The sequence below is a fragment of the Centropristis striata genome, chromosome 8 (assembly GCF_030273125.1).
Source record: "Centropristis striata isolate RG_2023a ecotype Rhode Island chromosome 8, C.striata_1.0, whole genome shotgun sequence".
Taxonomy (NCBI): domain Eukaryota; kingdom Metazoa; phylum Chordata; class Actinopteri; order Perciformes; family Serranidae; genus Centropristis; species Centropristis striata.
The window spans coordinates 19,088,209-19,115,401 of NC_081524.1; the positions used below are offsets into that span (position 1 = coordinate 19,088,209).

At 38.9% G+C, this 27,193-nt stretch overlaps 1 protein-coding gene across 1 annotated transcript; it reads left to right on the forward strand.

The window, feature by feature from the left end:
* The first annotated feature begins 133 nt into the window (after positions 1 to 133).
* On the forward strand, positions 134 to 25,082 carry brd2b (bromodomain containing 2b). Its single transcript, XM_059339393.1, has 12 exons — positions 134 to 323; positions 6,172 to 6,460; positions 7,059 to 7,196; positions 9,099 to 9,243; positions 10,935 to 11,095; positions 11,940 to 12,434; positions 13,735 to 13,863; positions 13,976 to 14,221; positions 14,323 to 14,576; positions 18,564 to 18,880; positions 22,607 to 22,744; positions 24,238 to 25,082. The coding sequence occupies exons 1-12, from the start codon at positions 292 to 294 to the stop codon at positions 24,366 to 24,368; spliced, it is 2,475 nt and encodes an 824-aa protein (XP_059195376.1). The 5' UTR covers positions 134 to 291; the 3' UTR covers positions 24,369 to 25,082.
* Positions 25,083 to 27,193: the final 2,111 nt, after the last annotated feature.

Sequence of the window (27,193 nt, forward strand, 5' to 3'; positions counted from 1 at the left end):
GCTGCCATTGTGTTCAAACCAACATGTCAGAGTACAAGATGTACCGAGCAGGGGAGGTGCTGGGCGGCTGCCCTGTTTGACAGACGTCTGGCTACAGCCAATGAGAGCGCAGCGTCACCCTAAACGTCACAGGAAATACGCAGCGCTGCCACGTCGTGGGTTTATATAGGGTCAAGCGGAAGCGATTAGGCGCCATTTCATTGCGGAGTTGTTTAGCGGTGTTTCGGTGGAAGTGCAGCGTCAACAGCGGTGGAAAAAATTGGATTGTAATAACACTCCCCCTTCAGCCCGATGGAAGCGGCCATCAACCCGCATCACGACAGGTAAAGACCGCAGTAATTCAGATCTAACGGCTCAATGAAGTGTGGAGATTTTACCGTGCTTTATATTAGATGGACTAACGGTTAAATGTGATCATTTAACGGTAGCTAGCTGCGTTAGTGAGCGTTAGCTCCTCGATAGCAACGGTTGTTGGGACACACACTGATTTAGCTAACGGTAGATTTTACAGCAGACTATCTCAGCACGACTGGGCTCATGTTTACTAAACTGCTGCTAAAATGTGTAGACTTACTACGCGAATCCCCTTCTTTTAGCTGTGATCTGGCACAAGGGGAGGTTTATGACAGCTGCAGCCCCACCAGCTGGTTCCCCGCCGGCTCCCTTTCTGTCAGTCGGCTCATTCATCGCTCGGCGCCCTGCTAGCGCTAATCTCACAGCTCATACAAGATATCCAGTAATTAATGCCCCGTCCTGTGTGCTGATTAGACTCAGTAGTAGCCCTAGATGAACCGATTTGTCAGGCGTTGCTGCAGCTAGCTGTTAGCTTAGCTCCGCAGCACCTGTGCCGGTGATCTGTATGCTGTGGTGAAATGACTGGGATCGACTGACAGGTGAACAGTCTGACCGTCTCTACAGCAGCACCGCTAAATGAAGAGTCTGTGGTTTTGTTTTTTTGTGACATAAATCTCTGTCCGTCAGACGTTTCCGTCATTGTGAGGCAGTGTTTACAAACAGTGAGGGCGGGGCGTCGAACCACGCGATCACCAGCTGGAGGATTGTAAAGCCAAGTGTCTGACTTTTCTTTTTTAGTTTTGATTAAATGGGTCCTAATGCATTTAAGAGGAAGCAGAAAATGAATCAATGCTGTTTGAAACCATTAAGCACATTAGTCACATGCAACTGTACCAGGGTTTATTACATAATAATAAAACCGTTCATTATATAATATATTTTGTAGGATTCATATATCACAATTATGCTCATCTGACATAATCTAATAAACTTCATTTTAACATTTTTGACTAAATGTATTGACCTGATGTGTAACTGAACATAATCTAGATATGTATAACCCCATAGGGTTAGTTTTTCTGTGAAATTAATGTATTAGTGCAAATGTTTACAAGGAAAATGATGCAATGTGTGTGTTTTGAGCGCTGTCAAATTTTTGCCAGAGGAAGAGCTTTATTTATTTATTTTTCTATCATGAAGATAGCAATTCATAAGCCACATTACTGAGCTCTTTTAGAGGTTGAAGTACGGCTGGGCGATATGGACCAAAAGTCATATTCCGATATATTTAGGCTGAATATCGATACACAGTATCTCTCGATATTTTTATCACAAAGTGAGAGCAAATGTTCAGTCAAAGTCAAATATGACATGTCACAAGTAGTTTTATTGAAACCGTTTATTTATTTTTTTAAATTTTTTTATTAAATAAAAAATATCTTAAATAACAGCCGCAGCTTGCCTGAAGCAAAGTGCAAATTTGAACTACAGTCATGTAAAAAAATGTTTTAGACCATTGTTTTCTCAAATACAATGATAACAACAAAAATAGCTCATAAGAGTTTAATTTAAGAGCTGATATCTAGACATTTTCCATGGTTTTCCTTGATAATAACCAAAATCATAAACAAGAAAACCATGGAAAATGTGGTCTAATAATTTTTACCATGACTGTATTTGGTCTAATTCCATATCACATTTTAAAATATATCAATATATCTTTTATATTGATGTATTGCCCAGCCCTAGGTTGAAGTGTTTTGTTTGTTTGTTTGTTTGTCTTTAAACAGACATTTTGAAGAGTTATTAGTCTTTCTTTGGGATGAATGTGTTCCACTAAAAACGTTGTATTTAACAGGTCCTTTACTTTAGTGTACAAGAATAACCGGTAAGGCTCAAAATAAAAAATAAAATGAAAAATAGACAAAGTATAAAAATAGGGCATGATTACAGTGATCAAGGCATTTCCAGTAAAACACAACACATCAGTACAACATTGGCTCTGGTTTTTCTCAATCCTAATGCAGGTTATCCGTTCTTTGTGTTGCTGGGACTGTGACTTACAAAGCTCACAGGCTTTGCCACAGTTTGTGTGTCAGTGGGGCAAGTGTGTGTCCTGAACTCTGGGTTGAGATTTAACTTCTCCTAAATCTGGTTCATGTGCTCTGCTTAGAGGGAGGTGAGAGGGATGAGGGGGTTTATGGTTGCATCGGGGGCCTCAACTGACTGTGTGTACTAGAGCTGCAACAATTATTCCATTAATCGAACAATAATCAATTATTAAATTAATCGTCAACTATTTTGATAATCGAATAACTGGTTTGAGCAGTTTTTTCAAGAAAATAAGTCCAAATTCTCTGATTTCAGCTTCTTCAGTGTGAATATTTCTGGTTTCTTTGTTCTTTTATGACAATAAACTGAATAACTCTTTCGTTTGTGGACAAAACAAGAGATTTGAGGACGTCATCTTTGGTTTGGGAAACACTGATTGATATTTTTCAACATTTTATTGACCAAACAACTAATGAGATTAATCGATAATGAAAATAATCGTTAGTTGCAGCCCTATTGTGGACTAAGACCTTTCAAGTCTATATAGAAAATTGTCCATGTAGTTGTGTTGGAGATGCCTTTGAGCCTGAGCATCGTGAGATCTGGAAAGTTGTTCCCTTCTTTTACTTTACTCTATTAATTCCCTTTGTGGAATTTGCCCTTTTTTATTTCAACCAGCTCCCAAGTACTGGACAGCTGTACTGCCCAGGGACCTACTCCAGTTTTGAGGCCGTAGTGCCTCAGTCAAGGGCAGTGGCAGGGAAATCCCTGACATTCATTCCTTCATAAACAGGATAAAATGAGAGCTCAAACTTTTCACACAGAGCAGAGTTGTGTCTGTGCTTATTGTGCCCTATTCACAAAAGCAATTCATCACAATTATGCTCATCTGACATAATGTAATAAACTTCATTTTAATATTTTTGACAAAATGTATTGACCTGATGTGTAACTGAACATAATCTAGATATTTATAACCCCATAGGGGTGATTCTCATGAACATGGTACAGCTCATAGTAAAAGTCCAAGAGCATTGAATACATATTTTCTTTGACCCTTTTATAACATGTACAATCTAAAGTCACTGTTTAATATGAATTTATAATCTATTTGAAACATTTTAATGTATTTTCTGACATTTTTAGAGACACTGTTAGCAACGAAATTCATTACCATAACACATTTTTAAATTAAAAAAAATCAACGAAAGTTTTTTTTCTTTTTTTTTTTCTTTGGTAAGCACTTAAATATGCTCAAGGTTAGCTGGTATCACCAAAATGTATTTTATTAAAATATATACCTATTTTAATTCAAACAATTCTATCATTCCCGTAACATTTAACAATTTTTTCTCAATTTTCATTCTGATTTTGTTCTTTATACATTGTTAAAAACCATTATGTTTGATTATATTCTGTTAAATTATACATTTTTAAGCAAATGTATATTTATTTGACTCAAAAGCATCTCCAATCAATGTTTAAGTATTTGTGTATAACTTATTCATTATTTAGGTCTTTAGTAGTGTCATAGTTTTCTTAATTTATGTTTTTAAATGATGGTGGTTTAGTTTTATTTTCCATAAATGTTCAGACATGTATTGGCCCTTTGCTGTGCAATGGACTGAATTTGTTGGTGTAGTGCAGCAGCCTTGTGCATCTTTGCAGTTTTAAAAAAAGTTTAAAAAAAAACAAATTACATCTGTGAATTGTGGTTGTAAGGTGAACCATTTACAGAGTTCAATAATAGTGTTTTTTTTTTCTCTTCTCTAGTCAATTTTTACCTGCCCCCTCTACAGTTTGTTTTATTTATTAGCGGTTTTCAAATTCCAACAATTAAAGACAGTTGTCATAGTCTTTACTTAAATGTGTTGTAAATGAATAAATGGAAGCTCACTAGTAAATGCGATATTTTAAATATAACGGTATATAACAGTGTGAGACTTTCAATTTCAGGCGTGGAATTCATGCTAAATCTTGTCATTTTCTATCTACATCTTGTCATGATGTATTTATGGGCAAAAGTTAAAAAAAACAAAAACATTTTCTGTATTCATGCGGAGTTAAATGTCATAATATATCATATAGATAAGGGGGTCTTATCACCCAGCCTTACTATAAGTGAATGTTTGTCTTTTAGCTGGTGAGGAGCCTTACGATGGCAGTTCCCATGACTGTGCTAAAAGTAGCAGCCTATTGATAGAATCCTAGTTTCCTAGATTTCTCTGACTGGAAGGACAGATCTATAGTTTCACTCATCACGGTTTATGTGAATGAAGTATGTATAGGCTGCACTTTTTCTTCAACATCTCTTTATTGTTTTGTTTTTTTTCTTTCGTTGACATACAAAAATAAAGAAGATGCATGTTAATTTATGCTTGAAATCAACACGAAAGAACAGAATGATAGTAGAGAAATAAAATTAATTAAAAAAACCTCAAAACAAACGAACAAAAACCTAAGTGGAGTCAAATCAAATATCAAAACAACAATAATCAGGTTTCTTAATAAAAGAAAGAGATTTAAATAGTAATAATACAACTTGGAGGATGTCAAGTATTCTAAAATGTATAGTTGTTCATTTTCATGGGATTATATTTAGTATAATAGTCCATAAATGGCTGCCATATTATGTAAAAGGTATTTTATCTTACCTCTCAGGGTGAATTTTATTTTTTCTAACTGCAAATGTTTCATCATATCATTCATTAAAGCTTGATAGACTGGAGGGTTTTTTTGTTTCCAGTTCAGGATAATTATTCTTCTCACTAACAGTGTCACAAAACAAATCCCATTCTTTGGTTGTTTGATAAAGAGAGCTCCATGGTAGCTGATCCAACACCAAACACTGCAAGAACTGGGTCTGGTTTAATATCTTTCTGGAAAATATAGGCTGCACTTTTTGACATGAGTTGATTTTCTGTGGGTGGCAAATTATTAGCGATATAGCCTAATCAATAGGGATGACAAAGGTCGCTTAAAGTGCCATTTAATTTGCTAGTGATATGTTTGTACTTTCATTCTCACAGCTTTTATTGTTCGGAAGCATTTCAGTCGCTGCAGCTCTACTTTATCATCCCATGTGGGGTTGTCACGATACTAAAATATTCAACTCGATACCGATACTCAGGAAATTATTCAATACCATTTTCGATACCACAAGGATAAAAACAAAGACCCCAAAATTTAACAGAAATATTTTTATTAACAAGAAAAATGCAACATGTAAAAATGAACAGAACCACAGGTTAAATATTTCTAATAAAAAACAGTTGTGCAAAAAGAAACTGCAACTATGATAACAAGCTTCAGGTCTGAGGTAGTGCAAAAAATAAATAAATACAATAAACAATATCAATTAGAACAATATTTTGAGGTTGTATGCTGTGCACAATATTAGGAAAGCTTAATGAAAAAGAGGTAGAGTCGGCTGTGTGTGTTGCTGTTTGGTTGCAGGTTGACTTTTCTCTGCTTCATTCTGGGACTTCAAGAGAGAAAATAACACTTTTCAGTCACCAACATTTATGTAAACGTATTAATTCTATGCTTATGTATACTGACACTGTGTCAATTAACGTAATATGGACATACTGCGTGCCTGATTCATTTATTTACGTTGTTTATAATAATTAACGTGACGTCAGCCTTTAATTGCTAGCTGCGGCTAATGGCTAATAATAACACAGCCAAGTATCGATACTTTGGAAAATGAGTATCGCATCCGGATACAACGTTTTAGTATCGATACTTTTTTGGGTATCGATACTTTTTACAACCCTAATCCCATGTCATCTTTTTCCATCCTTTCTGTCTCCTCCCCTCCAGCTCTCTGGTGGGGTTGTCTAGTGGCGGGATGGAGCAACACAGCAGCTCGGGCAAACGCATTCGCAAGCCCTCCTTGTTGTACGAGGACTTTGAGAGCCCGTCTCTGCCGCACACGATGCCCCAGGGTCCTCCTGTCCCGCCACAGCCCCCGGTGAAGGATCCCAGCCGCTCAGGCCGCATGACCAACCAGCTGCAGTTTCTCCAGAGGACCCTGATGAAGTCTCTGTGGAGGCATCAGTTTGCCTGGCCTTTCCATGAGCCTGTGGACGCCTACAGGCTCAACCTCCCGGTGAGTTCCAGACACGCGTGTCAACAGAGAGGCTTTCACTTTCTACTTTCACTTCACTGTTGAGTTTTACTTATGTTTTTGCAACTCATTGTGGTACCTCTCAGATGTTCAAGAGAAATCCATCTGGATCCTTTTTCTGTTTGATTTTTTATTTCAAATGCTCATGCTCCTACAACGGCGTATTACCGCCAAGTATGAAAAATAAATAAATCCGGACCTGGGGGAGAGGGGTAATTTTTCAAGAAAAAAGTCGGACATTTATGAGATCAATTTGGCAAATCTACGAGAAAAAAGTAGCAGATTTATGAGAAAAAAAGTCAGAAAAATAGTGTGTTATTTTTGCCAAGGAACCTCAACACCACAGACGCAGATGCTAAACAGGGAATGCCACATATCTCAGAAATCTGCTACTTTTTTTCTTGTAGATTTGTAGATTCTCAAAATATTACCCCCCTCCTGGGTCCTTATTTATTTATTTATTTATTTATTTATTTTTTCATACTTGGACCTAATACGCTGTCGTATGCCACAAGTTTCCATTTTTCTTTCATAAAACCCCCATGTGTTTTACTTCTGTCTTTTATTCTACCTTTTTCAGGATTACCATAAAATTATCAAACAGCCCATGGACATGGGGACCATAAAAAAGCGTCTGGAGAACAATTTCTACCGCAGCGCAAGTGAGTGCATACAGGACTTCAACACAATGTTCACCAACTGCTACATCTACAACAAGGTATGTTAAAAGGTAAAATAAATCAGATCCTTATCCATCGTGTTTTTGTTCTTTCTAATTTCTCCCTTCCTCTCTTATTAAGATGGCACCACTGTAATGATTATATTTCATATCAGGTGGACCTTTCTCACAGCGGGGTTATATAAAGCTCAGGGTAACTGGGGCCAATGCCTGAACCTCTGACATACCCAATTTTTAAAAAGTTTTTATTGATGCTCCGGCCCAGGTGCAGACCAGGGGATTTTCCTACCATTTTAAGAGGGTCATTTTACACCTTTTCTTGATTTCCCATGAGAAGAAGAGTCATCTAACACTTTGCAAACACAAACTCGTTGGGAATACAATCCGGGATGCTTTTCTGTTTAATAACGGAGCGTGTGCTGACCTGCAGATACTGTACATGTGCTGCAACATGACTTGTGAAGTAAGAGAGAAAATGAAGATGCCAAGTTGAAGAGGAGACATGACTCCTGCATCCAACAGTTGAGAGCTGCCTCTGAAGACTTGCACTGCAAAAAAGTGTTGTCTAAAAACCAGATAAAAACACTAAATCTGAGGGAAATGATCCTGCTGCATGGACAGATAATTTCACTTGACAAGATTTCTTGAAGTAAGGTTGTTAAATCTAGAAATAGGCATGTTGTACGCTTAAAATAAGAAATTAACTCTTAAAACAAGATAAATTATCTAACACTTCAAGTTTTTTTTTATCTTGGTAAGAAACAAATAATTTGCAGTGTAGTGGAGATTAGGGTTGTCACGATACTAAAATTTTCAACTCGATACCGATACGCAGGAAAATATTCGATACTCAATACCATTTTCGATACCACAAGGATAAAAACAAAGACCCCAAATTTTTATTAACAAGAAAAATGCAACATTTAAAAATTAACAGAACCACAGGTTAAATATTTATAATAAAAAAACAGTTGTGCAAAAAGAAACTGCAACTATGATAACAAGCAACAGGTCTGAGGTAGTGCAAAAAATAAATAAATACAATAAACAATAACAATTAGAACAATATTTTGAGGTTGTATGGTTTAGCTGCTTAATAAGTTGTTGGATCGATACTTTGGAAAATGAGTATTGTATCTGGATACAACGTTTTAGTAATGATACTTTTTTGAGTATCGATACTTTTGACAACCCTAGTGGGGATCCATTACTAAATGATTTATTATTTATAAACACCAGAGAGCATGCAACAAATGACAGTGATTGTTTATTCTCACATTAGCGGTTCCACAGTTCTAAACGTACGTCTAAGTGATAGTTGTTGTAAAGAATCACAAAAATGTAGATTCTGCCTAAGCATCAAGGGGTGACACCGAACATCATTTTCATAATTTCATCCATATATCACTGTTTCTTTTAATTTTTGTTCTTCTTTTTTTTTTCATTTCACAAACAATGACAGACCCAGCACACGTTGTTGTTTGGTTTTATGTATTGATGATTTGGACATTTAATCAGCTGATCATTGAAACACTAATATTAAAGTTTCTCCAAACAATAGCGTTTCTTTTACTGTTGTGGCTTCTTTGGTAGAGCGGCTGTGTGTGGCTCAGTTGGTAGAGCGGGTTGCCCACTGATCGGAGGGTTGGTGGTTCAATCCCTGACCATGGCAGCCTACATGTCGAAGTATCCTTGAGCAAGATACTGAACCCCAAATTGCTCCTGATGCTGCGTTCATCGGTGTGAGAATGAATTCCCAATGGTGGCAGGTGGCACCGTTTAGGGTAGCCTCTGCTACCAGTATGAATGTGTGTATGAGTGCAGTCTGTAGTGTAAAGAGCTTTGAATGGTCGCAAAGCGACTAGAAAAGCGCTATATAAGTCCATTTACCAGGTCCATTTGCAGTGTGCTAAAGTGCTCATAAATTCTTTTCTTGTCCAGCCGACAGACGACATTGTGCTGATGGCTCAGTCCTTAGAGAAGATCTTCCTCCAGAAGGTGGCTCAGATGCCGCAGGACGAGCTCGAGCTGCCTCCTCCGGCTCCTCGGAGCAAGAACAGCAGGGGGAGAGGTCGCAAATCTAACTGTGAGTTACCCACTCAGTGTTACACAATTTGAATGAATTTGTTTCTACAGACTTTTTAGACATTTCTCCTGTCACTCCTCCTGTGTTTGGTTAGCTCAGGGATTCCCAAAGTGTGGTGCGTGCACCCCTGGGGGTGTGCGAGCTGCCGCTAGGCAGAGATGAAAAATGTAATGGCGGTCCTTTTTAAATCATGCTCGTTTCTGATTGGTCCTTCTAATTTTGGCTCCTAACTGTTTGCACAGTGCCTAGCATGATGTAAGTAAGACAAAAATGGAGGCCAAAGATTATTGCTCATGTTATAAATAATTGTATTGCCTTTACAGTCAATTTACACTGGGTTTTTATGTGTTATTGTCTAACTTTAACACATTGCTGAAGTTATTTGTCTCTTCTAACGGAGATATATGTTAACACAATTACATTTTTTCCCCCACACAATAAAGATGTGTAAATAAACATTTCCTTTGTTGCATTATATTAAAACTGTGTTACAGTGTTTCAGATTAATTCAAATGTGAGAGCGCATTGTTGTGATCGTGATTGTGATTAATTATATGTGTGTTCTGGTCATTTGAGCATGATCAAACATGCCACCTTTAACCCATTTAGGCCTAAAACGCCTGGAAAAAATGCCTGGAAACCTCTGGGCGATTTTGAAAGAACCCCCTAAAACCTGAAGTTTTTCTGGAAATTCAACAGAAAATTTTTCAGCCTCTGTAGCAGATAGAAATGAAATTCAAAAAGTATTTGAGAGCTTATACCCGTGGCTTTCATGAGTTTATTTGTCCAAACCTTCAATAACGTTTTTTTAGAAAATCAACAAACTCAGCAAATGTTACATTTGACTGAATAACAATCCTATGCATAATACTAATACATGCCCATCAGCAAGATGCAAACATGATATGACCATTGGAAGAAATAGACATAGTTCTCATTAGCCTACTGTAATAAATAATAATAATAATAATAATCATAATAATAAATAATAATACATTTTATCTATATTGCACTTTTCAGGGTACTCAACGACGCACAAAGTAATATAAGACATAAACAGTCATGATTTCTTATATCATCATCACAATCAATTAGTCTTATTATTATTATCTCCAGATGGCCACAAATCTGTCTGTTCATTGGTGAAAATATGTCGTCTAAAACATATTCCTCATCCATAAATCCCGGTCGATTGGTTCCGAGGGTTCAAAGTCCGGATCAGCAATAAAATCGCCAGTGCTGTTTTCATCAAGATCGCTTCCGTCACTTACTGCTGAGCTCCCTCCGCTATAGTCGTCTTCCACCGTGATTTCAAAGTTCTGGAAAAGTCCCATGTTGCATTGCGACACTCCCACATGTATTCTGATGTATTTCATTGGCCAAGAGACCGAAAATAGGTGGAAAAAACTACAAATACTACAAAATGACATATCCGTTTCCCCGGCTTTAATGGTAGAATTACGCAACAGCGCTCCCGGTTTTAATGGTAGAAATGCAGTAATACTTTCCCGCCTTAAATGGGTTAATATGGTTATAAAAAAAGCTTATTGCATTTTTTAATTTTTTTGAAGGTGTGGGGGATTGGGGGTGCGTCAACCCGGTTGGGACATAGATGGGGGTGCGTGGCTAAAAATGGAACCGCTGGGTTAGCTGAATCCTATCACTAAAGTTGAATATGCTTCTGTCACCAGCGAGGGCTCAGCAGGTGCCGGCAGTGTCCCAGTCAGCCTACTCCCCTTCCTCCTCAGACACCGGGGACTCCATGCTCGCCAACTCTCCTCAGACTGTGCTGACCAAAAGCCTGCCTCCCGCCAACATCATGGGCCTGCCGCCTACACAGCCCACAACCAAGGTATATACAAAAAATACTGATTAATAATAATTAGCATCATTTGTAAAGAAATATCTGAACCGGTTGTCCATTTGAATTTAATGAAAAAACAAGACCATGAAATGAGGGTTTATCTCTCTACAAAAGATAAATGTCTGGGGTTCCTGAAACCAAGGTTATAATAGTTTGGGATTTTTCATTAGTTTTAGTTTTAATTTCGTTGTCAATTTTTGTTTTCAAATTCAGTTAGTTTTAATTATTTTTTAGAGTGAGTTTGTTAGTTTTAATTGGTTTTTATTTTTTTGAAAATGCTTAGCTTTAGTTTAGTTTTTATTAGTTTTAGTGTTAGTTTTAGTTTTTTGTAATGGGGTATTTGTTTGGTGCCAGATTCAATAAGGTCACAATAAATGTTTCCTTTATTTCCTTTGTCTGATCCATCTCAGCCCCAATACGTTTATTAAGTCATAAAACCAGATAGATTAAATAGATTTCATATCAACCAAAAGAGGAAAATGAAGGACATTTTCACTATCATTTAAGTTAGTTTTAGTTAGTTTTGTAACCACAAAATACAGTTTATAGTTTTTTTTTTTTTTTAAACTGTTTTTATTTTTTATTTCGGTTAACTAAAATGTTTTTTCAATTCTAGTTTTTGTTATTTTTTTAGCTTTCGTTAACTATAATAACCTTGCCTGAAACATGTAGTTATCTTCAAAGGCAGAGGCGATACAGATTTGAGTGCCTTATGCAAGACAAATATTTTATACATTTATGTTTTTGTTGACGTTAAATAACAAACATTCTAATGTTTGGAATAAAGCCCCACCACTGAGATAATCATGACTTCCAACCTTTGTATTTCTAGAAAAAGGGTGTGAAACGTAAGGCAGACACCACCACCCCCTCCACCATGGGCTTGACTGTGGGCATGTCAGGTGCAACACACATGGTGGGCTTGGGGAAAGGAGGCCACGGGGGCCAGGTCCACGACACCTCCATGCACACCATCTCCATGGGGGGCATGGGCTTGGACAGCCAACCTGGAATGGGCCTGGTCAGGAGCCCTGGAGGTCCCGTCCTGCTGCAGCCCATGATGGCAGGCGGCGGACGCAGAGTGGGCAGCGGACGCCCAATTAAACCCCCCAAGAAGGACTTGCCTGATTCTGTGCAGGCTCAGCCCTCCAGGAAGGGTAAACTGAGTCCTCAGCTGAGGTACTGCAGCGGGCTGCTGAAGGACATGTTGTCTAAGAAACATGCTGCGTACGCCTGGCCTTTCTACACGCCTGTGGATGCAGCTGCACTGGGACTTCACGACTATCATGACATTATCAAGTGTCCCATGGACCTCAGCACCATCAAGGTGACTTCTCATATGCTTTTAACTTCTTTTTTTTTTGATCAAGGTCTTTTTATTTGATATTTTCACTATATCAGGGATCATACGGGTGCTTGAAATCCTTGAAAATGCTTGAATTTAAATGTTGTATTTTCAAGGTATAAAAAGTGCTTGGATTTTGGATAAAGTGCTTGTAAATGCTTGAAATTCTTCCTGTATTTCTCTTGCAACCTGACTATATCTATCTATAGACGATAGATAATCACATGTTGAATGTAAAAAATAATGAGTAGCCTATCTGAAATGAAGACCGTTCGTCCTAAAAATGTAATACCATCGCTGTTGGTATGGTGAGTGAAGTCTCCCCCTTTTAGTATGTAAGTACTCATCTAAAACATGCAATTTACAACAGGTGTAAGATACTGGAAACTCTTGAAAGCCTTGAAAGTCCTTGAACAATGCTTGAATTTGACCACTGCTTAAGTGTACGAACCGTGTATATGCAAAATACAAACATAATACAGACAGTAAATTATCCCTGGTCACCACCAAACCAATTAATCGATTATCGAAATAATAGAGTTGTACCTTCAACCGCAGTAGCAGTAAAAATATATCTCATGAGTGGGTCCTCATCCAGAGAGTCTGCCATGTTTCTACAGTAGCCCAGAAGGGACAAACCCAACACGGGTTCTAGGGAGGGTTCTCCACATACTTGGAAAAAGATGGGTATGGGTGTTTGGGTTGCATTATGGCAACTCACCGCTAGATGCCATTGAATCCTGCACACTGCTCTTTAATATTAGAAAGTCCTTTTTTGAATGTAAAACACATTGACGAACATGGAAGCAAAAATTGCAGCTGAATATCTAACGTCATTTTTGAGAAATGTAAAAAAAAGGGGGGAAATTTCCCAAAAAGTCTTGTTTTCACTCTAAAGCCGTCTTCAATCCATGTTTCCATCAGAGGAAGATGAACTGTCGTGAATACAGGGTGCCGAGTCGAGCATCAATAACGTGAACAATCAATTAATCGATAAATCGCTTTGTTTTTATACATACTCCAGTATGTATAAAAACATGCATACATGGGCAAAATAAAATGTATATATATACAGTACTATGCAAAAGCCTGTTTTGATAACGGACGCTTCTATTTTGAAAAGACGAAAAGGACTTCCTGTCGATCATAAAACTAATGTTAACTCACATGAGGGGATACTGTACAGATAACGTCAAGAAGTTCAATGTTTTTTTCAATGCCCCTAAAGAGGCATGAGGTTAGTTTTCACTCTAAAGCCGTCTTCTCTCCATGTTCCCATCAGAGGAAGATGGACTGTCGTGAATACAGGGATGCTCAACAGTTTGCTAGCGATGTCAGGCTCATGTTCTCCAACTGTTACAAGTACAACCCCCCTGACCATGATGTTGTGGGCATGGCACGGAAGCTGCAGGTGAGCCTTGCTGTCCACTTGTTCTTTTTCAATATTGAAATCAAACTGTGAGGAAACTCTTTTCTGCGACCCTGTGTCTTACTCTTTGTTTTGGGCTTTTTTTATGCCCCAGGACGTGTTTGAGTTCCGTTTTGCCAAGATGCCAGACGAAGCACCCATGGATCACACAGCCATGTCAATGAGTGGCCATCCAACATCCTCGTCCTCTTCTTCTTCCTCCTCCTCGTCCTCCTCTTCCTCCACCTCCGAGAGTGAGCCCAGCAGTGAGAGCGAAGAGAGCGAGAGCAGCCCCAACTCAGACAGCGAGGAGGAGCGAGCACACCGCCTGGCTGAGTTACAGGACCAGGTGTGCACTCAAGTAAGTCTTCTGGTACTCTTTAATTATCCCGGTCTCTCTATTATGACACATTTGATTGTGGAAACGTTTTTTGCAATTTTTATACTTTTTTTTTTAAACAGCTCAGAGCCATGCACGAGCAGCTGGCTGCCCTCTCCCAAGGCCCCATCATTAAGCCCAAGAAGAAGAAAGAGAAGAAGGACAAAAAGGAGAAGAAGAAAAAGAAGAAGCTGGAGAAGCGAAGTCGGGTTGTCAGAAGCAGAGCTGGCTCTGAGGAATGGAAAATGCCCGGCAAGATCCTGAAAACCAAGACTGCCAGAGCAGGTGGCTCCCAGCCCAAGAAGAGTCAGGGGAAGAAGAGTAACAAGAACAGCAAGTTAGTACTCACCTCACTAAATAACCAAGAAACTGTCTGTCAACCTCACATCACTGTGGAGTTTTTAACCCATTATTTTATCCTCACAATGGTTTACTAATCATGAAGGTAGATTTCTTTCAGGAAGTGCCGCCTTCTTGATCTGCTGATTCGTCAGTTTGAATCAATATAGAGACACGTCATGTCACCGGGCAGAGAAGATAGTTACCTCCTCTCCCCAGCACACTGTGTTCTTGACCTGGCCTGTTCCCAAAACATTCCACAAAACCTCCTGCCTTGTTATGTCTTACAGAGATATAATTTGGAGACACAGATGTTGCAATGTGCACACAAACTATAAAACATAAAATATGAAACATACAATATATTTTTGTCTAAGTTTAAGTTTAAGCAGTTGGGATACATGTATTTAAAGTAGGGCTGGGACTCGATTAAAAAAATTAATTAGAGGCTTTGTAATTAATTAATCGAAATTAATCGCATTTTAATTGCATATGAATATTTGACCTAAGAACTGTGAGAAGTAATTTTTTCACATGGATTTTTAGTATAACATTGAATAACTAGAAAATTTCCTCTGGGGAAATTTTGAAAGGGCCACGGGGGCTACTGCCGGTGTGTGTACACTATGATGAGACTCTTCAGAGATTTCAAACTATGCCCTTTAACCTCAATGTGTGTGTGTGTGTGTGTGTGTGTGTGTGTGTGTGTGTGTGTGTGTGTGTGTGTGTGTGTGTGTGTGTGTGTGTGTGTGTGTGTGTGTGTGTGTGTGTGTGTGTGTGTGTGTGTGTGTGTGTGTGTGTGTGTGTGTGTGTGTGTGTGTGTGTGTGTGTGTGTGTGTGTGTGTGTGTGTGTGTGTGTGTGTGTGTGTGTGTGTGTGTGTTATTAAAGTCACATAAAGTTACGTGTGTGTGTGTGTGTGTGTAGTGAAAATCGCATAAAGTTACCTGTGTGTGTGTTTGTCTGTGTAATTAAAATCACATAAAGTTACGTGTGTGTGTGTGTGCGCGCACGCATCTGTAACTGTAATCACATCAAAGATCAAAGGCAATCAGATCAAAGCAATCAACAGAAATAACTGACACCTGTGACTAGGGATGGGTACCGAATTCGGTACTTTTATAGGTACCGACCGAATTCCGTCGGTACTACCGAGTACCGATTCAAGTAAAATCAAACGGTACCATGTTTCGGTACCTAAACGGCGTTACCTTTAAACTGATCATTGATTTCAACCTGTTTTCATTTGACGTCTTGATTAACAAGCGTGCTGACGATCGCACTATTTTGCATCATGTCTGCTCACCGCGGCCACTAGCCACTAGCTGCTGCCCTCTTCCAACCCGGCGCAGAGACGAACAGCCGGCTCTCGGCCTGCTCGCTGCCAGCTGCTATCTCTCCAATGTCTCTACCCGGGCTTGGCCTTAGTCTGCCTCCAGATTGGACCTTCCTTACTCCGTTTGCTTTCTCCATTCTTCTGTAGATCAGTCATTAACAGCTAGCAGCTAGCTGCTGCATCTCTGGTCCTCCGCTAAAACTCCGATCTTCAACTCAGGAATATTACCTGCCACTTTATTCCAAACTGCCTCGCTGAAATTAAATCCCTCAGACTCCTGCGTCATCCTCGATATGTTCACAGAGCAGCCCGACTCAACTTTGTTCATTCCAACCATGCTATGCCCACAATACTGTCTGACCGGCGCTGCGCCGCACAGCTACGACGTCATCACAACAAATCACACGTGCACTTGCAACCTTTTTTTTTTTTTTTTTTTCTCCGTGCACTTGCCACCTGAGAGCGCTCCTCTGCATTCTTTGATAACACTCCAACCTTCATGTTGCAAAATGCACGTTCACTCAACAATAAAGCACTGCTCATCCTGGATTTTATATTGTTTTGATATATTTTTTAAAGTTTATATTTTCAAACGCAAAAGTACCGAAAATTGGTACCGTTGAGTAGTACCGTTCCCAGGCACCGGGTATCGGTACCGTATCGGTTCAAATGTGAACGGTACCCATCCCTACCTGTGACAGCAGCCGGTGGACAGAGGTCCAGAGTTGGACTGGAATTTCTGGCCTTGAACAGAAAGCATTTTTGGCAAAACCATAATACCTATCATTGATCCGACTTCACTTTGAGCGTCCTGAGTTCTTCCTGAACGTCTACATATGTTTTTTGTGAAGAAAAATAAAAAAATAGCTTTGTTAGAGCGATCTAAAAAAACTGTTAAATATCAGACAGCTCAGAAATCTTCCTGCGTTTTTAATATGGGAGCCAATGAGGCTGTTGGTGCGTGTTGGTGGATCATCTCTGCGTCTTACGGCCAAACTATAACTCTGACAGCTTTACCAGAGGATTGTGAGTGAGAAGACAAATTTTCGTACGTTTCTATGTAAAAATTATTTCTGTAGAGTGGAATTTGCGGCCTGGAGCGCAGTTTTAAAATGTATTTTTTGACAGTTTTACCTCTCCCTCTACACTCTGAGCGATGACATCACACACTCTGACACGAACATTCCGTGCAATACACACCCATTATAATCTCAGAATTTCTCCAAAAATGATCATGGTCATTGAACAGGGATTGATAAAAAACTATATGACCTATCGAAACGCAAATTAATACACCAATACACAAGACTTGTGTCTACTGTTTAAAGTTTAAATGGAGTCTCTAGGTGAAATAATGCTGGAGAAGTAGACGTCTGAAAATCTTCAATTAATGTTCTTTTTTGCTCATTTTCTTTCGGCCGTCCCATTCATTTCAATGCAAAATTTTGGGCAGTTTTTCGCGACTTATGTCGCGAAAAATTCATATTCCGTAGAGAAGAGTAATAGCACACCGATCCCGATCAAACCGCACGTTTTGATATGTAATTTGTAGTAGTAGCGGTAGTAGCGGGACGAAAATTGCGTCCGCAAGAGGAATAAGAAGAAATCCACAGTATAACAGTAGTGCTTGGGGCTTTGCCCCCACTGGTCCCTACAGCTATTGTTGTATGGCACCAGTGCTCGGTGTGATTGCCCCGAGGCCCTAATGACTGAATACATAAGCTTAAGCAACAAAAATATTGTTTATTTTTGTTCAAGTCCAACAGACCAGTGCAATTTTTGCCATTAAGTGTACCAATAGCATATTTAGAAATATAGTACATTTCATAAATCCAGGTAGCCTATAGGTAGGTAGACCTTCTGTAAACTTGAATACTTTGGTTTTTTAAGTAAAACACAATCCACGCTAGCTACCACACTAGCCGCTAGCTGCTATATGTTTTGCATTGAGGTGATACTTGAGGCTGGATGTGCTGCGGTGATATGTGAATTCCTTGTTGCATAGCAACACAACCATGCTCTTATCGACGCTTCCATCCGTTGGTTTTTTGTAACAATGTCCCATCATCCACGGGGCCAACCAAAGCGTCTCATCAGCTTCTTCTTCATGTTCACTGTGGTTTGTTGTTGTCTGAACTCACGAACGCTAGTTGGTGCTCCAGTATAATCGGTCCGCCTGAAACTCATCCAGTGAGAAACATTCCACGGTGCAAAAATAAGTGCGATTAAAATGCATACATTTTTTTAACGAGTTCATTTTTGTGTAATTAATTAATCTTAATTAACGCGTTAAAGTCCTGGCCCTAATTTAAAATAATCATAGTTTTAAAACAATATTAGCACATGATCATTGTATCAAAAGCATCTTACATGATTATTATATAAATGCATAGAGAGAGGGCACACACACAGTGAATTACGATAGTGATATTGATAGTGACCTTTGATAGTGACCTGTGTCACGCACAGAGACAGACAACAGAGACAGACAACAGAGACAGACAACAGAGACAGACAACAGAGACAGAATAACAGATTATTTTAACAACAGCAATGCAAACATGAACTTTTAAACGCTTTTCATCACTCATTAAGAATATCATGTAAGTGTCCTGTTGTCCTGAAAGTATTCCTTCCTCTTAATTCTGCAGAACCACCAAGAAGCCATTCTACCCCCCGCCCCCCGTTTCCATGCTGCCACACTACGACTCTGAGGAAGAGGAGGAGATCGTGCCCATGTCCTACGACGAGAAACGCCAGCTGAGCCTCGACATCAACAAGCTGCCGGGGGAGAAGCTGGGTCGCGTCGTCCACATCATTCAGTCCAGGGAGCCTTCGCTGAGGGACACAAACCCAGAGGAGATCGAGATCGACTTTGAAACCCTCAAACCCTCGACGCTGAAAGAGCTGGAGCGCTACGTCATGACCTGTCTGAGGAAGAAGCCCCGTAAGCCTTACGGTGAACAAGGTAAATCAAACATCTGCTATTCAATATTTTGGTTTAATATGTCCTGTGTACAGCTCTGTACTTACTGATTATTGTGTATTATTGAACATGCCCTGTAAAAATATGCTGTTCGGAACTGGACAATTTCTTGGCCTCTGGATTTGCTGCTTGCAACTTTCTCTAGAAGCTCGGGATGAGCGTTTGGAGGAAACCTGCTGAGTCGAGGATCTCTAATGTTAACAATCAATTAATCGATTTGTTTTTATACATATTCCAGTATATATAAAAACATGCATACATGGGCAAAATAAAATAAATATATATACAGTACTATGCAGAAGCCTGTTTTGATAACAGAGGCTTTTATTTTGAAAAGACAAAAAGGACTTCCTGTCGATCGTAAAAATAACCTTCACTCAAGGTGATACTGTAAAGATAAAGTCAAGAAGTTCAATGTTTTTTTTCAATGCCCCTGAAGAGGCATGAGGTTAGTTTTCACAGTAATCTTCATATCTAAATGTGTTTTGTGTTTCAATAAGTTTTGGATAAAATTAAACCTAGTAATTCATGCTAGCAAGGTTTGATACAGTAAGCTAGTTTTGCTCAAATTAATACTCTTATATATTTTTTGTAATTTTCAGGTTGCAAACTGTAGCTTTATCCAGCTTAATTCTCAGCTCATTGGCTTATTAACGTACGGCTGCAGAACTGAACGCTCGGCCATGTTTCAATTCAGTGATACTGATACACAGTCAGAGATAAAAATTAAAAAATACACAGATCGAGTTAAAATTCCACATGATCGACCAAATTCTAAATGACCATTAATCGATCATGGATTAATTGTTCCCATCCCTACTAGAAGCTTTCATTCAAACAACTCGCCCATAGTCGACTCACTCGACACTGTGCTTCCTTGGGTTCTAGACGATACACCAGCTACGACAAATTTGCATCCTTTAACAATGCTAGAGCATACATGTCATTTCCTAACAGCTAGCTGTTTGGTACCAGGCTATTTCCAGGAACAAAAGCATTCATTGATAGAGTTACATGGCTCTTTCTTTTTTCTTCATCTGTTTTTGAATTTAAAATAGTCTGCGACTAGAAAGTGAGGTGTACCCAGCATGCTGTTTGAAGTTATAAAAGTTATTGGGCTCCACTCTGAATATACTGCTTATAATGTTTACACACACACTACTGAGAAATGCATAAGTCCCGTAGATCTCACGCTCACGCTACACGCTGCACTTGTCCTTAGCAACACACCGCCAAGTGTGAAGTGGATCGGACGAGCATGAATCAAAGGACAGACAGAGACTCCTTCCATTTGAGTTAGATTACTGATATTTTACTGGGACAGTTAATCTATATCCTGCATGTGCTGCAGCTGTCTTTTAGGCCCGTTTTGTTGGAAAGAATGAGTTTAGGTGCAGACTTTAAATCTATACAAATCTATTTTACTGTGATTGCTTGGCTGTGAAATTCAGTTTCCCACAATGCAACTCAAAGCTGCTTTGTCAGGAATAGCAATAAGACTGTCTATAATGATTGACACATGACTTTAACACAGAACCCAGATCAGCAAATCTTTTGGCAATATTTATTTTTCAAACATTTATATATATACTGTTTTACATTTCAACATTACTGTTCATATGTCAGTGTTGGCTGAAAGTCTCCCTTTTATTCATTTCATTTTCAGATGTTTAATTAGCCATTGAAACTAACCAATAAAATCAAATCAAATGTGTGAACTTGAAATGGGAGAAGAACAAGAAGCAGCAGAACCGAGGATGAAAAGCTAAAAGCAGTAAAGCAAGCAACATGCTTAGGAAATGACCAATATGAGCAATATTACAAAAATAAAACATTGCTAGACCATAGTAATATGATGAGGACAATGGGACACAATCTGTTTAGCTTCCTGACAAACAGACAGGAAGCCAACAAGGCAAACATCCAGTGATTTGACTTATTGGCAGCTCTGGTTGTTTTTAACAAGATATTTTCAGCAGAACAGTTCTCTACTTTGTTATCTGCAGATTTCCCCTCACTGGGTTTACTAAAGTAACAAAAATGTGACCGCAGTAGTACACTCAATTGACAGGCATGCAGCGTTGTTTTCTCAGACACTTGGTGCACTTTGGTACTATACTCACATCTTTTATTCATCTCTGCCCTCTGTCTGTCTCTGTGACTGAGAGGCTCGTTTTCCCCCTGAGTAAACGCTGCTGGATAAGCTCCTTAATGCCAACACAGTGATGGGGAAAGTTGATTATAAAGTTAGTATGTACAGTGTGGCAGCATAGTGTTGATGCATGAAGCATTAAATGAATGACGTCTTGGTCATGCAAGATTTATTAAATCCAAATGGCTGTGATTTAGATGGTAAATTTGATAATCCACATTTTTGCAACAGCTTCAGGAAGAGCTCAGTTTTCTACACAGGAAGCCAAGCTGCAACATAAAGGTATAGCTCTCCTTTGGTCCCAGCTGAATAGACCTGTCGTTAAGGGTTAGTAGAGTGTCATTGAGGTAACACACAGTTATATCCCATTACTTATGTTTGATTGAATTTGACCCACACCACCTCCAAAATTCCCAGGAGAACTCCCAGGTCTTCCAAGAACACTCCACTCACCAAAACACACAAGGTACCACATTTAAAAAGTGTGATTTCCTTGTCTGTTGTTGATTATAAAGCAGGTATAGGTGTTGAAATCCACACATTTATATAACACCTATACCTGCTTTATTATCAACAAATGACATATAAATCATACTTTTTACAATAAGGGACCTTGAGTGTTTATTAGGTCCAGTATTCAGAAACTGTCCCTTTTTAAACGAGCCATTGGGACATCTGTAAGTTTATCATGTCCCACTTATACTATATAAAGGTACAAATGCAGCTACAATGCCATTACAGTTATTCCCTGGCTGCAAAGATCTGTGAGACACCGAGAGGTGTCTCACCGATCAGGCTCTAAAACGGTGCGTTTCAGACAGGGGTGAATACAGGTTTATTCAGACAGACGTTATAAGAAAAACATATATATACAGTACTATGCAAAAGCCTGTTTTGATAACGGATGCTTCAATTTGGAAAAGACAAAAATGACTTCCTGACGATCGTAAAACTAACGTTAACTCATGTGAGGTGATACTGTAAAGATAACGTCAAGAAGTTCAATGTTTTTTGTCAATGCCTCTGAAGAGGCATGAGGTTAGTTTGTCACAGTCCTCTTGCATATTTAAGTGTGTTTTGTGTTTAAATAAGTTTTGGATAAAATTAAACCTAGCAATTCATGCTAGCAAGCTTTGATACAGTAAGCTAGTGTTACTCAAATTAATACTCTTTTCTGTGTGTTTTATAATTGTTATTGCCTGCTTTAAAAGACAAATCAGTGCAGACTGGGCTTTTTCGGGAGGGCGGGGCTTAAAGAGACAGGCTCTAAAACGGTGCGTTTCAGACGGGTGAATACAGGTTTATTTAGACAGACATGAGAAAAACATGTTTTTCAAAGTGCTAGTATAAACCCAAAATACATATATGTACATATATATATATATATATTACATTACATGTCATTTAGCAGACGCTTTTGTCCAAAGCGACTTACAATAAGTATGTATAAAGCTGAAAATGAGTGTACTATGTCCCCTTTAACACAGCTTATTTACACCAATTTACTGCATTTGTGTGTGCACCCCAGGTCCGTAACAACATTGTGATATTTTCAGCAGGTCCAGCAGGAAAGAAAGGCGGTGTTGCCAAGTCCAAAGAGGAGATCACTCTGGAGAAGAGGAGGGAGCTGGAGAGGAGGCTGCAGGATGTCAGTGGGCAGCTCAATTCTGTCAAGAAACCAACGAAACCTAAAGGTGAGCCCACTCAGCTTTATTCTGTATGTGCAAGTCTGGTCATGCGCCGTTTAGTGGAGTGGTTCTCCACCTTTTCTCAGTGATGTACCCCCTGTGAAATATTTTTTCAGCCAAGTACCCCCTAACCAGGGCAAAGCATTTTTGGTTGAAAAAAAAAAGACTTAAAAACAGAGCGCTGTGCCATCAGTGTCTGATTTATTAAACTTTGGAACTGATAAATCAAATCAAACTTTATTTGTAAAGCACTTTTCATACAGTAGATGCAACACAAACTGCTGTACAGAATATAAAAACAGAGATGCAACACTTGACCCCCACACCGCACACCCACACTCACTCATGCGCACACACGTACACGTACACACACACACACACACACACACACACACACACACATACACACATACTACACACTACACACTACACTAACTATCACTGAATTAACATGGCAGGGCACTGAGGAACCATGAGAGGAAAACCACCTATGGGGGGCTCATCCACACTGAGAGGGATCGCAGCCCACGGCCAAAAAAACACATACAAAATTCAAACATTTGAAAAAAACCCTATTTCAAACATTTTAAATGTTAATAATCCATGACTACATTTATTGCAAATATTTCTCATCACTAAAATGTGGTGATTCAAACTAATGTAGTAAAAACAGTGAGCATAAAACCATTTAAAACTATAACTGCTACGCTTCAACCACAACTCCATCTTTGAGTTTTCAAGTGATTGACAGGTGATGCCAGGTGTCATATGACAGGTTGGGTCCAACCATCCTGGTATGGGGGAGACTCTGGGTTTTTAGGAGAATGAAATTGAATAGCCTACTGAATATAAAATTAATTTTATGAACTTATACTTATATTTTCCTTAAATATTTATTAAATAATTATTTTTAAAGGATTTTTGCATGGATGCTACTTTTTAAATGTACGTACGCATACCCCCATTTGAGAACCACTGGTTTAGATTATGTAGTCTAGGGATGGGCAACTGGAGGCCCGGGGCCCACATACGGCCCGCACCCTCACTTGAAGTGGCCCTCAGTACAACTACATGCATTTGAGCATGAAATCTTAAAAGTAAAGTGTAAAAATGCACAAAATTACTTCCTGCAATTAATGTTGGTCTGCTGTTCTTGCACTGAAAAAAAAATAAATCACAGTAAGTGGTTATTTTTTTATTTGCTTCAAACCTTTTGTATTCCTATTTATACTGTTATAGATGTATTTGAACATGAAATATGTTAAGTTACTGCACTCTAAACATATTTAAAATTGCAGTTTCATCATATCTGGTTAAGTGCACGGTCCTATATGTGGCCCTGTGGTAGTGTCCATGAAAAATTGTGGCCCCCTCCAGCATTTAAGTTGCCCATCCTTGATGTAGATCTAAACAATTTTGTTATTGTTGGGCTTTCATAAAATATTTCACACTGTGCATTAATAGTTCTTTCTTTTGTCCCGTCCCTGTTCTGTGTTCAGTGGAGAAGCCCAGCGCTGCAGAGACTCACACTCAGCCCTCGCGCCTCAGCGGCAGCAGCTCCAGCTCCGACTCATCTTCCTCCTCCTCTTCCTCCTCGTCCTCAGACACCAGTGATTCAGACTCTGGTTGAGATCCTTCGTACTGGCTGAGAGAGAAAACACTAATAACTCAGGGACTTGGGCTGGCCCAGGACACAACACACCCTGAAAGAGCAGTGGGCTGAGATATTAGACACCATGGCGAAAAAACACTCCAAGTGGACTCCTAAAATGCTTTGAATGTGGGACTGAGGGACGTGAAACAACGTCTCTGTGGATAATCGTAGAACCCAAACACTAAATGCCTTGGTTTCCCCCTCTTCCCCTTTGTAAATACTTGTACAAATTTATGTTTCTTTTATAAAGAAGAATTTTATGGTGATCCCCCAAAGAGGGAAGCGGAGTAATTAAAAAAAATGTTTAAAAAAAGGATGTGGAAAGATGGGCCTTACTCCAAATCTGCTTTGGCTGGCCTTATGCTGCGTCCTCTGTGGCGAGGGAATGGAAGAGTGTTTATTTATTTGTTTTCTTCACCCACATTTCCTCAGACGTTACTGGAATTTGAACCAGCAACCTTTTTGGTCTCAAGCCTTGCTTTTCTAACATCTGGCCTTCTGCCACACTTAATTTTTAGATCGACCCCTTAGACTCAGCCTTAATCCTCCAGATTGTTAATAACAGTGAAGTTATTTGGGAAAATAATACACTGCAACAGAGCTCTTAAGATTTCTTTTCATACTCACAGGAACTTTTGAGCAAACCTCCGGTATCTGCCATTTTTCAGGTGAAAATTTCCAAGTTCTGAATCATTCCTCTTATGTTTACACACAATGTTCTTGCAGTTAAATCTCAGTTGACAGTGAGCTTCATGCTGCAATCTGTTGGACAGCATGTAGTTATTGTTTTTGATAACAAAGTGGGTTTATAGTACAGTATAGAACTGGCTTAACATACTGTAAGTACAACGTTTGCATCTAGATAATCCTCATTCAGTTTGTATTGATTTTGATGACTGCAAGTCCTCCAGCTTTTTAAGACTGTCCAGTCTTATAAATATGACACTAATTGAAGTACTGTCTTCAGTATTTTTAACTTTACTGTTCAGCTTCGATATTGTTCTCGACATTTCTTCTTATTACATCAAACTGTAACTGAAATGTGCATCTGAACACAGGCTGCTGAATGTTATCTGATTATAGTGCTGCAGGTTTCTAATTCCCACATTACTCTCCTTTAACGTGAAGTATTGCATTGCTGTTTCTCGAAGACATCTGTAGCACTTAGTAACTCAGTGGAGGTTTCTTAAAGAAATCTCTTGGCACTTACTGGAACAAATTGTGTGGACTGAATATCGCTACAAGTTCCCCGTAAAGAGAGAATAAAGTCCTCCTAGCCCCCCATGCATAGTTGAAGCTGTTGTTGAATGTTCAGTGAAAGAATATATGCTTGTATATACTTAAACTGTATTTGCTGTAGCACAGACTATTGTATTTCTGCTGTTCAGTCTTTATTTTCCTTTCAGTTATCTTGTTTCCTTTTTTTACATGCTGTTATTTCCCATTCCAGTTAACTGTCTTAGTTGTTTCTTGAAGAGAGTTCACGTGAGCATCGCTGCCTCTGGTCAAGCAGGTCGTTGCCTCTCAGCAGCATACCTTTCATTTGACAAGTGTGTTTATTAAAATATTCTCTTCTGTAAAAAAAAAAACAGTTTGAGTTTTGTTTGGCTGTCTTGGATTAGTGGGAGTGTGATAAATCAAGTTTATATTTTCTCAAATGGGAAGATTATATGTTCATCAGTAACTGGAATAACTTGAATTATTTTTAACTGTTGAACTGCTGAACAAATAAGCAGTTAATTATTACCTCTAGCTCTGGGAAATGTTGATGGCCTCAAAAGACGAGAATAATTAAAAAAGAAAAAAATCAGATGATTAATCAACTGTTGCCTTAAAGCTGACGCGGCAATATTGGATTTTTGGGGCCAATATTGATGCCAGGAAGTAAAGAATTGTGATATTGACATATATGTTGACATGCACTAGCTCTCAAAAGTTTGGGTTCACCCAGAATGTTTTCCATGAAAACAAACTGTTTTATTCATAAAATGAGTTACAAAATGAATCAAAAATATAGTAAAGACATTGACAAGGGCAGAAATAATCATTTCAACCTGTACAAATCTCCAACTTTACCTCTCGATCAGGGATGGGCAACTTAAATGCTGGAGGGGCCACAATTTTTCATCGACACGACCACAGGGCCACATATAGGACCGTGCACTTAACCGGATATGATGAAACTGCAATTTTAAATATGTTAACAGTGTAGTAACTTAACATATTTCATGCTCAAATGCATGTATAACAGTATAAGTAGGCATACGAAAGGTTTGAAGCAAATAAAAAATAACCACTTACTGTGATTTCTTTTTTTTTTCAGGGCAAGAACAGCAGACCAACATTAATGCAAGAAGTCATTTTGTGCACTGCGCTTTTAAGATTTCATGCTCAAATGCATGTAGTTGTACTGAGGGCCACTTCAAGTGAGGGTGAGGGCCGTATGTGGCCCCCGGACCTCCAGTTCCCCATCCCTGATCTAGATACTCAAACAGCCTGAGGAAGGATAATTTTATTGCTTCTCAAATCAGCACAGAACAGTTTCTAGCTGTGCTAACATAATGCTCAGGTGTTTTAATGATCAATGAGCCTTTCAACACTATAAACGTGGATTAACACAATGTGCTACTGGAACACAGGAGACAATATATAATAGATATTTCATAAGAAAATCAGCAGTTTCCAGCTTTAATAGTCATTTACCACATTAACAATGTCTACACAGTATGTCTGTTATTTTAATTTGAAAAAATTGTGCTTTTCTTTAAAAAATTACGACATTTCTAAGTGACCCCAAACTT